Source organism: Parasteatoda tepidariorum, chromosome 1, assembly GCF_043381705.1.
Source record: "Parasteatoda tepidariorum isolate YZ-2023 chromosome 1, CAS_Ptep_4.0, whole genome shotgun sequence".
In the NCBI taxonomy this organism is placed as follows: domain Eukaryota; kingdom Metazoa; phylum Arthropoda; class Arachnida; order Araneae; family Theridiidae; genus Parasteatoda; species Parasteatoda tepidariorum.
Window position 1 is genome coordinate 54,102,048 of NC_092204.1, and position 15,232 is coordinate 54,117,279.

Sequence of the window (15,232 nt, forward strand, 5' to 3'; positions counted from 1 at the left end):
ATAAAAAAGTTATTTTTGATCAACAAAGTAATAAATGTATAATAATTATAAAGTTGCAGGTTGACAACTGAAAATCTGCTTTAATTTAAATACTTTAACGTAATATAAAATTAAAATATTTGAGTTATTTAAAAAATTAAAAATTAAGTTAATACATAAAATGAAATAAGTTATTTTAAAGTCAGTATTATTTTCATTGAAATTGGGTTGCAAAGAAATTTTACTTTAATATAAAGTTTAAAAGTAAGATGTTTTTATTAATTTAGATGTAACTCTACATTTTTAACATTTAAATTTGAGCTTAAGCAACGGCAATTGCCCAAAAGTTTTGATTTGAAGAAACATATGATTGTAAGAAATCATAATGATTGTAAGAAAAAAATTAATTAGTCACTAATGATTAGTTGTTTTTTTTTATTTCTAAAAAGGTAATCACTTTAAGAGAAATAAAAAAGTTATTTTTTGAAAAATCCAATGTTTCATATTTTAAAACAATAATTCATCAATATGATTTTTTCAGGAAATTATGTATTTGGAATAAATCAAATACTTAATTTAAAAAAAAAAAGAGTCGTGCAAATCTGGTACTCACAATATATTATATTCAACCTCTTTAAAATTCTTATAAAACTTTCAAACTATCAATTTTAAATATTTAATCTATTTAAAAATTTATAAAGCATAAGTTTAGACACCAGTTTTAAATTTAATCTCACTTCAATTTGCTAATTTTGAATTTCTGAACCCCCCCCCTCCCCATGGAAAAGTTATCCGTACGTGCTTGAGTTTCAGCTGTATAAACAAGAACCTTTCTCAGTGTCAAAACACAGAATGGCTGAAAACGCTTTGCAATAAGGAAAAACTGGTTCAACCAATGGGAACAAAATATTTAAATTAAAGAAGAAAATCAGAAACAGGGAAAGCAGTGTTTAATGAATATGCAAAAGAAAACTCAAACTTATGTTTGTTATTCCAATTCTGTTGGGCAATGAAAGTATCTTTTAAGTCAAAATTTAAGGGTTTGCTTAATTTCCAGTATACAATAAAGATGGGTAAGTATAATTTTTTTGGTATAAGTTATAAATCGACACTGATACAACTAAGTATCAGTTACCAAAAACCTGATACTTTTAGTATCAGATACATATTTATAGATCTTTATTTAGATTTGGAATAAAAGTGGTGGTGAAAAATTACAACACCAAATTTCTAATGCTGATTAGAGTTAAAAGTTTATATTGAATGAATTTATATACTCATCGTGAGTTTCAATTGCAGACTTATAAATACTTTTGGTTGTAAAATAAAAAAAAAAAGTTGATTTAAATCTGATTCAAAATTACAAATATTTTGTTAAAAAAATTATTTAGCAAGTGCTTACGATTGTTAACTTTCAATGAAGTTACATAAATACATATCACAAGTTTATAAATCACAATATCGCACAAGTTTAACTAAACTGAAAAATGAAATAAATGATATATTGAACAAAACATTTTAAGTTTATTTGATTACTGATAATTTAATCTGCTGGCACAAACTAAAACTTCCTCAGCTTATAAAAGATATTTTGGAAATCAAATTGAATAATCTGAAAATCATAATAATAACTACAATTTAAAAATAATTACAACTAATTTTACAATAAATATTTGTGGAGATTATATAATAATTTTGTGAAACAAACAAAACTAAAACATATTACGATTAATTTAAAATATTAGGTCGTAAAGAATGAAATTTGTAGGAGGCAAAAGAGGATTAAGTTGGTTGATAGCTAACAGATATGGAACTTTTTTATTAATTAAATTATGCAGCCATATTTTCTCTGCACTTTTATCATGCATGTCGTAGGGTTTTTATTTGTCCTGATTTTCCTAATACAAAATATTCTGCCCTGATTTTTATCCCTGATGCCCTGGTTCTTTCTAACTTTTTTTATTTTTGTTTTTTCGAAACATACCATTTAGTCGAACATGCGCTTTTAGAATTTTTTTAAATGTCTTTCACTAGAAAAGAAATAAGAAAAACTAGACTTAACAATGTCAAAACTAGTGTTAAGTTTCTATTCAAAAAGTGAAATTGAAACGCATTTCAAGTAAAATCAATTTGAAAGTGAATGAATCTGCTGTAATCGGATTCGGCGGAACCAGGCTAGTGCTTTCAAAATGATATCGGTAGATACAGCGATACTTGATACATTGAAACCTCTCAGGAGCAACCACCCTCTGTTCCACAGTAAAATAGTCATTAATGGAGGTTGGTCGTTCCTAGAGGTTACCTTCATATACTTCAAAATGTTATTGAAAGTACAAGATTTTTCACAAGCGATTTTAATTTTCTTCTGCCATTTTCTTGGTGTGGAAAAGCAACTTGTGCTGGCATCAGGAAAACCAGACCGATGAATAAATTTTAGCGTCAATAAAAATGACCCCTAATTATGTGTGAAAACAAATTTACTAATTATGAATGATAGAACTATTTGAAACAAATGAACAATTATGTTTTTGTTTAAGTTTGCATTTTTTATATCATAAAAATTAGTCTGCTTTAAAAAATGAGAAGAGGTTTATTTGTTTGAGATTCTCAGTTTTTCTAAAATAATTATTNGGTAGCACAGTTTAACGAGGACCAATACCGCACACCCTCGGTCCCTACGCAGACTGATCCAAGTGGTCACCCACCCGCACACTGACCGTAGCCAGTGATGCTTGACTTCGGTGATCTGCTGGGAACCGTGCTAAATACATATAATAAATCCACGAATTTATTTGGGATATAATCATCACAAGTTTATATATCACAATATCGCACAAATTTAACAAAACTGAAAAATGAAATAAATGATATATGGAACAAAACATTTTAAGTTTATTTGTTTACTGACAATTTAATCAGTTGGCACAACCTAAAACTTCCTCAGATTATTAAAGATATTTTGGAAATCAAATTGAATAATCTAAAAATCATAATAATAATGACAATTTAAAAATAATTACAACTAATTTTACAATAAATATTTGTGGATATTATTTTATAATTTTGTGAAACAAACAAAAATCGAACATGTTACGATTAATTTAATATATTAGGTAGTAAAACATGAAATCTGTAGGAGGCAAAAGAGGACTTAAGTTGGTTGATAGCCAACAGATATGGAACTTTTTTATTAATTAAATTATGCATCTATATTTTCTCTGCACTTTTGTGATGCAAGCCGCAGGGTTTTTATTTGTCCTGATTTTCCTGATACAAAATATTCTGCCCTGATTTTTATCGTTTTGTTCGGTTTCTTCTAATTTTGTTTTTGTTTTTACGAAGCATACCATTTAGTCAAACATGCGCTTTTAAACTAATCAATTGGATTTTTTTAAAATGTCTTTCACTAGAAAAGAAATAAGAAAAACTAGACTTAACAATGTCAAAACAAGTGTTAAGTTGCATTTCAAAAAGTGAAATTGAAACGCGTTTCAAATGAAATCAATTTCAAAGAGAATGAATCTGCTGTTACCGGCGGCACCAAGCTAGTACTTTCAAAATGATATCGGTAGATACAGCGATACTACTTACTTCTCAGTGATATATTGAAACCTCTCGGGAGCGACCACTCTCTGCTCCACAGTAAAATGGTTGTTGATGGAGGTTGGTCGTTCTTAGAGGTTACCTTCATTGACTTCAAAATGTTATCGAAAGTACAAGATTCTTCACAAGTGATTTTAATTTTCTTGGTACGGAAAAGCAATTTGAGTTAGCGTCATGAAAACCAGATCGATGAATAAATTTTAGCGTCAATAAAAATGATCCCTAATTATGTTAAAACAAATTTACCGATTATGAATGATAGAACTATTTGAAATAAATGAACAATTATGTTTTTGTTTAAGTTTGCATTCTTTATATCATAAAAATTAGTCTGCTTTAAAAAATGAGATAAGGTTTATTTGTTTGAGATTTTCAGTTTTTCTAAAATAATTGTTTTTTACATATAATTTAACTTTCAACTCTGAAAATAAACCATTGATAGCATCGTCCTTAGTGCACGTACTCTGAATGCAGCTTGAGATTTTTTGATCTCTTTTGGAGAGCGATAAAAAGAGCTCTGTAAATAAGAGCTATACTCACAAATTTCTTGAATACATTTGAATCTACTACTTGACCTTTTCCGCACTTGGTGCTGAGGTTTGATGGTTTCTCATAAAGGTTTTCTTCAACACCAAGTCTATGAAAAAAATTCCGTGCCTCACAAAAGTGGTCGCTACACAGAGGTGGTCTTTCCTGGAGTTTTCACTGTATTGATCTTAAACCAAAATGAATACGATTCCAAACGAATATACGATTGTTCCAAAATGATGCCACCTAGTGCTGAGAAATTTATCACAATCGCGAGTAATAAGAATGTCTAAGAAAGCGCATACTTATTATTTTCTTTCTCAAACATGAATTGGATTTAAAAACCAAAATATTGGAGGATGATGATTAATGAATTGTTCATTAATGTGAAATAATCATAAACTTATCGTTAATAAGAACGGAAACTTTAATAAACTTATAGTTAATAAAACTTTAATAAACGGTTTCAGTTCAAAAGTGAAAGTAGAGTGTTCTAAACAAGTGCTGTAAAGTCTACTAGTTCGCCAATTTCAACTTAGTCAACTTGAATTTTAAAGAGCCACCTTGCTATTTGTCTTTCTACACATTTAAAAATGTAATTAAGTACGCGATTATCTGCATACCAGTTAATACTCGACATTTTCAGTAAAATACCCTTCTGTCATTCTCTGAAAACTTGGTTTTAACTTTCAATTACAATTTCGGTGCCTTGAACCATAATATGGTGCAAATTAGCTGCAACCTAATGTTAAATCTGACCGTATTTCGGCCAAGTTGGTCCACATTGTCGTGTAATCAAGTTAAAGAAGTACTATACGGTTCAGCTTGGCAAAACATTAAGGCTAAAGAAATTTGAACGATGATAATATATGGTTCAGCAACACTCAAAATTTCTACTGGGTGCTGGATGATCATGCAAATTATATTGCAGTAAATATTTCGATAAAAATTTTATTTGCGTAATAAAGCTATTTAATTCACCAATAATTATCTAATAGAAAAACTTACCTAATGTTAAGCAGACGATTATTAATATTTTCGGAAGCATTACTTCAGCGCCAGAAACGCCAAACATCTTCGCCAAATAACATCATTAACTGACAATAACCATTATTTCCAAATATTCTATTGTTTGAAAGAATACAAAGTTAGTGATTAACTAGAGCATTTTAGTTTAATCTAACTTCATTACGCGGAAGCGTTACTTCGAATACGATTAAACGAATAATCGTTTTTATTTTTTTACAATGTGTTACCTGAGTTAGAATATTAGTTTACATTGTTGAGTTAATTATTCCCGTTAAATTACATAACACTGTATTCTTTTTTGAATCAATCGCATATAATAGTTCATTTAGTAGTTTTTATGTTGTGTTGCCTTCTTATTTAAATAATTTTTTTATAATACGTATTTCTGTTTTTTTTTTAATGTAATCGTTATAAATATTGACCTCAATTAAAATTTATATTCTATCTACTTTAAACCACATTTCATATTTTTTAAGGCAAAGTTAGAGCAGTGTTGATCGATTTAAGGCAAAACCAGATTTAAAGGAGAGGAATGTAAAATTTCTCTAATCATGTTTACTTCATAATTCTAATTTTAATCTCAGTTAATATGACGAGGGAGATCCTGAATCCAATTTTAGTGAAAACTCATCTTGGAAATACACTTTTTTGAGTGAAAAACCCTGGTATAGGGTAAATGGATAAGAAAACCGCAAAACCTCCCATGGTTAGCCTGATGGTGAAAGAAATGTTTCGTGTTCCGTTTACAATAGCTGATATTTTATGTCAGAATTGTAACATTGTTGTTAACAGTGAGTATTCTTGTAAACAATCTACAAACCAAACAGTAATAACAGCGGTACTCGAACCTGAATAGCGGGATAAAATTCTTAAATATAAAGAGCCAATATATATCATATGTATCCTATCTTTGAATTATATCCTAGAATTTGGGAAAATTTGAATGTTTTTTTTCTCTTATAAATAAAGAAATAAACGAAAAGTAAATAAGTTTTAGATAATGGTTATGTTAAAAAAAATATCAAATTAATAAAGAAATTTAGTTATGCTTATCCGTCTTAAGTGCTTTGTCTAGCCGAAGTAAATTTTGGAATAATTCTTATTCAATCTTAATAATACAATAAAAAGAAATTGAAATTCGCAATTTCAAATGAGTTTATTATAATTTTGTTACAATCAATTTTGGTTCGACTTTAATGATAAGGACAACTTAGAATATTTTAATTGGCACTTGTCAGTAACATTGGCATTCCTTCTTGTCAGATCCGATGCAGTGTCCATTTTTAGTATACATTGTTTGACAAAACATAGCACAAATTGTTCCTCTTGATGGACATCCGTGGGAATCGAGGTTAATTTTTGGCAAACTTCCCTGATCTGCAATAAAATTATATTAGAATAATATAATTTCTGAATTAAAATAAACTAATAAAATCTGTACTAAAAATAAAATCTAAATAAAATCTGTACTGTGAACTTATCAGTTTAAAAAGTAATCTAATTTTTCATGAATTAGAAACGAGTATGTACTTCGGGTATTAGTTCTTTAATGTTACTGCTACTAAAATTGAAAAATATTAAATAATAATATACTTTTAATTCAATTGATGCAAGAATAAAAAATAAACATGATTATAATTAAATTAATTTAAGATGATATTACAATGTCATAGTGAGGTTATTTAAGTTGCGGTTGAAGGTTTTTGGTCAGAATTTCTTATTCAAAAGTATCAAAGTGTATTTTTCATTGAATAGTAAAACGTTTTGAATGATTTTTTGATGCATTTTTTTGGAAGGGTGGAAGATGGGTCCACTGTAGAATTTATAAAATCTTTTGTTTGCAAACGAAATTTTTACTAGAAACTGCTTTCAAAGAAGACTTCACAGACTAACTAAATGTTCTATGTAGGATGTTCGGTAATTGTCTTTAATATATATTTTTTCGAAATAAAGTTAAAAAAAAGAAAAACCCATGCACATTACGGATCGCAAATTAATATTTAAGCGAGAAATAAATAAAAACTCCATCGAAATTTGACAAATAACTGGGGAAGTAAACGGAAAGAAAATTATAAAAACCAGTTTGATTTCTTAATGAAACTTGGAGGTGTTTATTAACAATCGGATTTCTATACTCTTTTCAGTTTTCTGTGGCATTAAGTACATGATACGTTAGGTTTTGATAGAGAATTTGTTTTCACCTAGCTTAAATATTAATGTGCGAGTGACTATGTGCTAATTTTTTGACTACACATTTGTAACAAGAATTTTATAAAAATATATATTAAAAGGGATTCATTACCGAACACCTTGTATTTTCAGCGGAGCATACTGTGAAAATATGTGTGTTTTCTGTATGTCGTTTAACATGCTTTTCTCCTAAAATCTTCATTTATTGTTTTAAAATAAATTTATGCCAAAAAATTTAAAGTTTAAAATATAAATAAAATGTTCCTTAATTTTGTTTTTGCTTTGGTTCTAATTATCATTTACTCATTCAATTTTAAATAATAATCTAATCTAAAATACTTATGTATGATGAGTTCTAGTTTTATAAATCTAACTTTATTCTTATAATTAGATATTAAGAAAAACGACTATAAAACGAAGAGTTTTTAGCAATAATATTAAATGTATGTGTATTTTTTTACTCATCAAGAATAACTTTCTTTGATTTATTAGAGAAATGAAAGTAACAGTTTATGTTTTCAACAAGTTATATGAGTTATTAGCCTGAAATTAAAATTCGAATAATTATAATTCAAAGTTAGTTACAGGAAAATTATTTTCTATTTTTGGCACAATACTTATTTTTTTAAACCAATTAAATTTTTTAAAAATATTAATTTACCACACATTTCGTGTGTATTATCCATAACAATTCATATATGAAGGAAGAATTAACAGTCAGAAATAAAATCACGTTGCAAAGAGGTGGAATAATTTTATATGAACTAAATACTTTGGTTTGTGTTCAGAAAATAGTAAAATAATTTTAGAAGTTATACTTATTTCTTACATTTTTAATTTTATGGGTAGAAAAGTTTCTTTTACAGGTTGTTCCTGAAAACCATTCCTCCGATAATTTTATCTGTTTGATGTTTTTAGTCCCTCCTTCGTTAGTAGTGGATTCTTGGATTTTAATTGCGGTTTTGTTTTTCCTTTGGTTAAATATTATTTGAAGCTCCTATTGTGCATACTTTTTTTTTAACTTCGTTTGTAACAATGATTCGAAAAATATATGTTACAGTTGATCTTTACAGATCGTGTTGGAAAAGGAATTTTTATTTTTTAAATTTTTATTCTTCATGTTATTCCTAAAATAAATTGATGAGGTGTATTGATGATATAAAAATCTACTATGTTTTAAAACAAGTAAAATTAAATGTATTCTTTTTCTGATTAAATTAAGCAAAATTGATTTATGCATTGTAAAAATGACTTAATATAGCAGAAAATACATTTTTAAAGAACTATTAAAAAGGAAAGACAGTGGCAACAATAGACTAAATAAAAATATTGTTCATCCACCGTAAGAAAACGATTGACAGTCACAGAGTATATTTCGACTCAGAGATGGTGTCATTGGCTCAAAGTTTTACCTCTGATTACCATAGTTTCTATTTATCCTTCTTTAGTCTTCCTACGTAGCTCTTGTGTCAGCTAATGATTTGATCTTCAATCGTCTTCTTGCGGTGGAAGGAGAATTAATAATAAAAATTTAACTTAGAAGAAATCTTCATCAATGCTTATACCTTTTTTGTCCAAAGGCAACGTCATTAATTTTTCAGAAGGCTTTCTATTGGTAGAATACTTTTTGTCACCTGGAAACAAAGCATCAGAAAATTCAGAAAAATTCTCTATTGTTTAATTTATATACTTATAGTTCTGTTGTAATATTAAAAATTACATGACATTAATGGCCTTTTATAAACACCTGGTCAAGCTTATGAAAATATTGAGGGGTTTAACTTTCGGTATCTATATTAAGCCTACCGGATTGTCTTCCTTTGTGGAATAACCCTTTGTTATCATCTACACGAAATCTTAAAACCTAAAATAGTTTCCTTCAGAGAGTCATCGAAATAAAAGAATAACTAGGACTGGGCGGGAAGAAGGAAAATCTCATCAAGTCACAATGTTCAACTGAATGAAGAAAGTACGAGGTCAGAATAAACCTGTCAACTGAGATTTCTAAGAAATAAATAATTGACTTAATACTAAAAGCTGTAGTTTTAGAGACTATCCATGAATTGTACCCAGATAATGAATGGCTGCGCGTGCTTGTAGATGGCTCTATGCCGCTGACTGCATTAATGCTACCGCTAGGTTCCCTGTAGGCTATTCTTATTTTACACTTCTGTCGGAAGGTATAAAACAGCCTAAGAAGTGAAGATTTCAGCAATTCAAATCTGTCACAGCTACAATGTCAAATTAAAAAAAAAAAAAATCAAGAGTCGTCATATTATCAGATTCGAGAGCTACCTTCCTCACCATTGCTTCATCTGAGGCTCCGGCGTCAACTGATATTTTAAATAGTCATCTGGCCCTTAATGACATAATTGAAAACCATAAAGAGGTTGCATTGTGGTGGGTGTCAACGCACTGTGGACTCCAGGGAAATTAATCAGCTGATTTCCTGGCAATGAAAGCTACCAAAATTTACTCTAGCGGATAAACCAATTTCTTTCTATACCACCAAGCTGTTATTTAAAAAATCTATTAGAGTGAACTTTTGGTGTAATATAAGGGAGGCAGATAAAGTCAAGAAATAGTTTGAGGAAATTTTAAATATTCCATTATAGCCAAGGGACAAATGTGTTGCTACTTTTCGCCTCGTTACTGGCCACGATTGCCTCTCCAAGCATGTATATCGTATAAAATTCCTTTCAATTCCTCTCTGTCAATTGTATAACATTCGTGAAGAAATGGACCGAATCATTTGAGTCATTGCCCTGCACTGGATTCTGGTGGGAGAAATACTGGAGAGATGAATGAGATGATGACATTCACAAGACGAACGATTTATAAATTTACTGTAGTTTCAGTTTTGTTACTGTTATCTTTGTTTCTTGTTCTAATTTTATTGTTTTCTTTTTGTCTACAGTTGTCAGGAAGTATATACACGCACATATATACACACACATATATACACACACATATATACACACACATATATACACACACATATATACTTCTTTACAACAAATGCTCGCCGGTTTTCAGTCCTTGAAAATATTTTCGGGAACCTTAAGTGGTTGTTTTAGAATCTTTATAATTTACCTCTGTTTAATAATTAAAAAAATTAATAACTTTTAAATTTCTGATTGTTTCAATTTATATTTTTATTTTTCGGGTCAGTTTACTTTTTTTCTTATTTTATAGCTTCTACTAGACAATCTAAATTTAAATAACAGCTATTTTTAAAATATTTAGTTGTTAATATTTAAAAATTTTAACAATTTTAAAGTTTTATTTCATTTGAGAATATATGTAAGAAAAGTATGAGTTCAAAAATTTTTGAATTTTGTTTCTCCTAACGTATAAAACTTTTTCGGAATACTACTACAATAAAAGAAGAAAAAAAGAAACAATATTTTGATCCACACTTCTGTTTATTATATCATATCCTTTCAGAATTCACAAACGTATATTTATAATTTTTTGAGTCTTTTCTTATGATGGATGTATGATGTTATTTATGCCACTTAAAATATTCTTATTTTCAGAAATTATTGTTTATTTTACGTATTGTACATTTTTATGCTAAATTCTTCACTATTAAAGCATGTGTAAATCCTTTTCGGAATTATTTTTTGTTTTAAGTATTGTACATTTTTATGCTAAACTCTTCACTATTAAAGCATGTCTGAGTCTTTTTCAGAATTATTGTTTATATTAAGTATTGTATATTTTTATGAACTCTTCACTACTAAAGCATGTGTAAACCCAAATATCAAGAACAATTAGGAGCAAGAAGTGAAACTTAGTTTAGTGCTCAATGCGTTAAAAATAAAATTAATCTAATTATTTATCCAAATAGTTAGGGTATATTTAGTGCTATGTATATTTAGTACCAAAGCTAGGGTATATTTAGTACTAAATCAAAAAATTACGCGAATAAAGCACAAATGTTTTTATGTACTTTCGTTTGTGCTTTATTCGTGCTGCTTTTATGCTTTAGTTATCTAATTTATTAAAATATCACATACCTTCGCAATATTCTTTTGCAATACATGCTCCAGTGTCATCTCTGAAATAACCATTCACACAATCACAACCTGGAGTACAGGGATAGACATAATCCAAACAGATACCATGCTGGTCGCAGTTATTACAAGGATTTATGCATTCCGATAATATTTCATTTGGAGGACAATGGTGGTTCATATCGATGTCATGATGAAAGATTTCTGAAATAAGAAAACAGAAATAGGTGGGGAAAAATTCTGCACCCTGTGAAAAATTACCGAAGATTGTACCGGCATCCAGAGTGCTGATACTTTTTACAGTATTTTTTTTAAAATTTATTTAAAATGTGTGCAATTTTTATTGTAAAATTTTACCTAACAAAAATCTGTAAAAATCTTAATTTTTAATGAGTACTGCTAAGAGTAACTGTAATTATTAAAATAATTACAATACTGTAAAACTCTTAATTTTTACAGTAATATTTATTGTAAAACATTGAAGTTAAATAATTATTGCTGGGAAATGTATGGTGTGAAATTTTACGGTAAAAATAGATTTTGAGGTAAGAATAATTTTACGGAATATTCATCGAAGGTGACGATGCTTTTTTACCGTAATTTGTTAAATAATTTTCTTACAATGCACTTACCGCCCCACTGTGTAAGTTTATTTATTTTTATAGAAATAAGTGTTGTTTAATTAATCTTTGAACAAATCTATTGAATTGAGCAGAATAAAATGACCATAAACAGGTTAATTTTACATTTATTGCTTCCAAGCAACAGAACTTCAAGTTTTTTTTTTAAACTCAATTTTAATTTTTAATTGAAATTCTTTTCTATTGACGCCACTAATTTTCTATTAACTGCTTTTAATCATTGTATCCTTATTTCTCATTCACAAATTAATAAAACTTTTTTTTAAAATTGTAATTTAGATGCTGGTTAGCGATATAAACGGAGAATAAACCTTTATTTAGTAGGTATTTTAGTGCTGCTGCAAAACTTCGAGAGATTCTCAGAATTTTATTTTTGATTTTTATGCGAAACGGAAACACTGCTATTCTGTTAACAACTTTTATTTATTCTATTTCTCTTTTGCTAAAAAATAAATTTTTTACTCGCAATTTGTGATTTTCAAATTAGTTAGTGACGTAAGCAGATGGTAAATCTTTTGTTATTACTTCCAAGTTAAAGCTTGGTAAATTTTTATGAAAAAAATATGTCAAAATCATAATGGATGATTTATGGGAAAAAGTAGTGCTCAACAAAACAATGAAAAGTACACGAAATACTGTTTTAAACACTGTTGAAGATACACTGAAATAAGTAAAACTAAGTTTATACGTTTTTTTTTATTTATAATAAGATCCATAAATTTATTTTGAAAAACGCATTATTCTTACATTAATTTAAAACTCGGTAAATTTTTTTTCTCATTAGAAACATTCACTGGAATGAAAAAAAAAAATCAAAATTTAATTCTTTTTTTAATTTTAGAATTTAGTATGCTATAATTGGAATTTTATAGATACCATTGATAATAATAGATAATCAGGTGTAATTGATAAATTATGTTTCTTAAAGTTGCATGAAATAACATACAGTGTAAAAAAAAACCGTATGTTATTTCATGCAAAATTTTGTAAATTAAAAATAAACTTACAGAAGCGTTTCGGAAACTTTACAAAAATATTGAACAAAATTTTATTTGTAACATTGATTTTAAACATACTTATATTTTATTCGGAGGTTTTTATATTCAAAGATAATTTGTTTTGACCGAATTATAAACTTTTTTTAGCGTATCCAAAATCAATATAACGCCTTACCGTTTTTCGAAGGGCTCTGCTGAACTTCTGATGGATTTATCACAATTGAATTTCGAAATCCTAGGGAAAGAAAGGCAAATAGAATCGAGCTAATAGTTGCCATTGTATCTAATGGGCAAGTAGCTGAAGTTTATCGAATCAAGTAACTACATCTAAATGGTTTACACTTACTTGCTCGTGTTTATTTTAAAAATCACTGACCATTGCATAGTTTTATCTATGAATCTTTTTTTCTAAACATAAGTGAAAGTAGTTTGAGTGTGAGACGGTATTATTGGAAGATAATATTCATTGCGATAAATTGTAATTGATTTAGTTAGTTGATTTAGTTGATTAGTTTCTACGTTCATTGGAAAGGAATATTTTGAAAATTGGTTAAGTGATAATTCTGACGCGATAAAAAGCTTTTTAACAGTAGAAATTTTTGTTTAAAATAAATAAAAACACAAGGTTTAAATTAATTCCCAATAAAACTTTAGTGCTATTAGTATTTTAGATAACCTTTAATATCTATTTTGTTTAATTTTTTTTTAAATATAAAATTAGTATATAATCAATTAAAAGCTTGAGTTCTAAGTGTATAACAATCGTTCTCTCTAAATTTATGTATGACAATGTACTGTAATGTGTGACAGACTGTATGACAGAATGTATGACATGTAATGAAGAATGTATGAATTGGTAATGTATAATGAAAGAAGGAAAGATTGCTCAAAAAATATATTTTTAATTTTTTTTAAGTAGTAAAAGAAAAGAAATTTAATTTCATCCTGACTATCTCTTTATTATGACTCTGTCTCCATATTTGTTGAAACAATTTCAGTGTTCAAAGTCGAAATCATTATCATAATTTGTAGAAGTTATAATAACATTCAAAAGAGATTGAACCAAATTATCACTGGAATTAAATGATAAAGAAAAAAGAAATTAGATTGTTTGACAAAATCTTAGATAAATAATTAGATAATGAAGATTTCGATTTTCACCAAAATAATTTGAAAACGAACTCTAAAGGATTATATTATCAAATGTTAAAGACTATTTAGAAAATTATTGTTGACGAAGCTATTCAGCTTGCAACGTTTCAAAATTTTACGATTTGATTACTTTGTTCACCCTCTTCGAAGCAATGAACAAATTAGATATTACCCGATTAAAAACTTCATTCCTTTCAAAAAGATATAAACAGGAAATAACAGTCGACATGTTTCAAGAGCTCCAAAAAATAGGCGCCCATTTTCAAGATTCGCCAGACGTGAATCAGAAGAAACAAAAGGGATTTGGAATATAAATCGTAAAGTTGTTTACGAAAAGAGGGAAAAATAAAAGTGAGAAAAAAAAACTAGAAAGACCACAGAAGCTGAAAGAAAAAATAATGAAAAACACGAAGAAACCGAGAGGGTAAAATGTCAGTCAGTGTTTTAATCAGTGCGATCTTGGCTACACCTGACAAACTAGACACGCTTTGAAATTTAGACTTAAGAAACACGATATAGTTTGTCTGCGGTAAGAACTACTCCCGCCACGAAGTTTGAGGCCGTCTGTTGCTATGGAAACAAGAATAGCGCATTTCAGGGAAGGTAGCGTTTCTTCACTCTAGGGCTAACACAGTAGAGCGAAGAAAAATGTTCCCTTTCCTTCGTTGACCCGAACCAATATCTGTCCTAAATAATAACCCCAAACCCCTACTTGAAATAGTTATAATTTGTAACCATGGTCACGGCCACGGATCCAGACGAATGGCTAGGGGAGTTCTCACTTTAGATAAACTATAGATATGTTCGTTATAAAAATAGGATAGATCATAAATTGCTGCATATTGTTTGAATCTAGGGCATAAAATCAATATCGATAATGCCAGAATTATCTCCCCCCCCCCAGTCACATGAGCTCATCTTGATTCCCCGGAATCTTGTTTCATTCATATGAATGCTGATTCCCTTGTTAAAGACGTTAATTCCTCATCATTAGCTCGTGGAAATGCATTTTTTAAATTAAGTTGCCCCTTTCTGCCACTGTGATTTTTCCTCATCTGTTATACATCGTTTTTTCTTCTCTCGGCTACTGTGG

The 15,232-nt window shown here is 28.5% G+C and overlaps 2 protein-coding genes across 5 annotated transcripts in view; one reads left to right on the top strand and one right to left on the bottom strand.

Moving 5' to 3' along the window:
• The first annotated feature begins 883 nt into the window (after positions 1-883).
• Positions 884-15,232, top strand: part of LOC107438013 (BTB/POZ domain-containing protein 6-B) — a 37,710-nt gene continuing 23,361 nt past the window's right edge. For 2 of the 4 annotated variants that reach the window (XM_071180384.1, XM_071180376.1), the window contains exon 1: positions 884-1,052. In XM_071180384.1, the coding sequence (XP_071036485.1) occupies positions 989-1,052 (64 nt within the window). In that variant the 5' untranslated portion in view covers positions 884-988. The remainder of the gene's footprint in view (positions 1,053-15,232) is intronic. The other 2 variants (XM_071180379.1, XM_071180390.1) reach the window with 2 other exon arrangements.
• On the bottom strand, positions 6,277-13,331 carry LOC107438004 (uncharacterized). The gene is made up of 4 exons (XM_043040828.2): positions 13,163-13,331; positions 11,352-11,552; positions 8,895-8,963; positions 6,277-6,516 (listed from the first exon to the last, which is right to left on the bottom strand). The coding sequence occupies exons 1-4, from the start codon at positions 13,263-13,265 to the stop codon at positions 6,374-6,376; spliced, it is 516 nt and encodes a 171-aa protein (XP_042896762.1). The 5' UTR covers positions 13,266-13,331; the 3' UTR covers positions 6,277-6,373.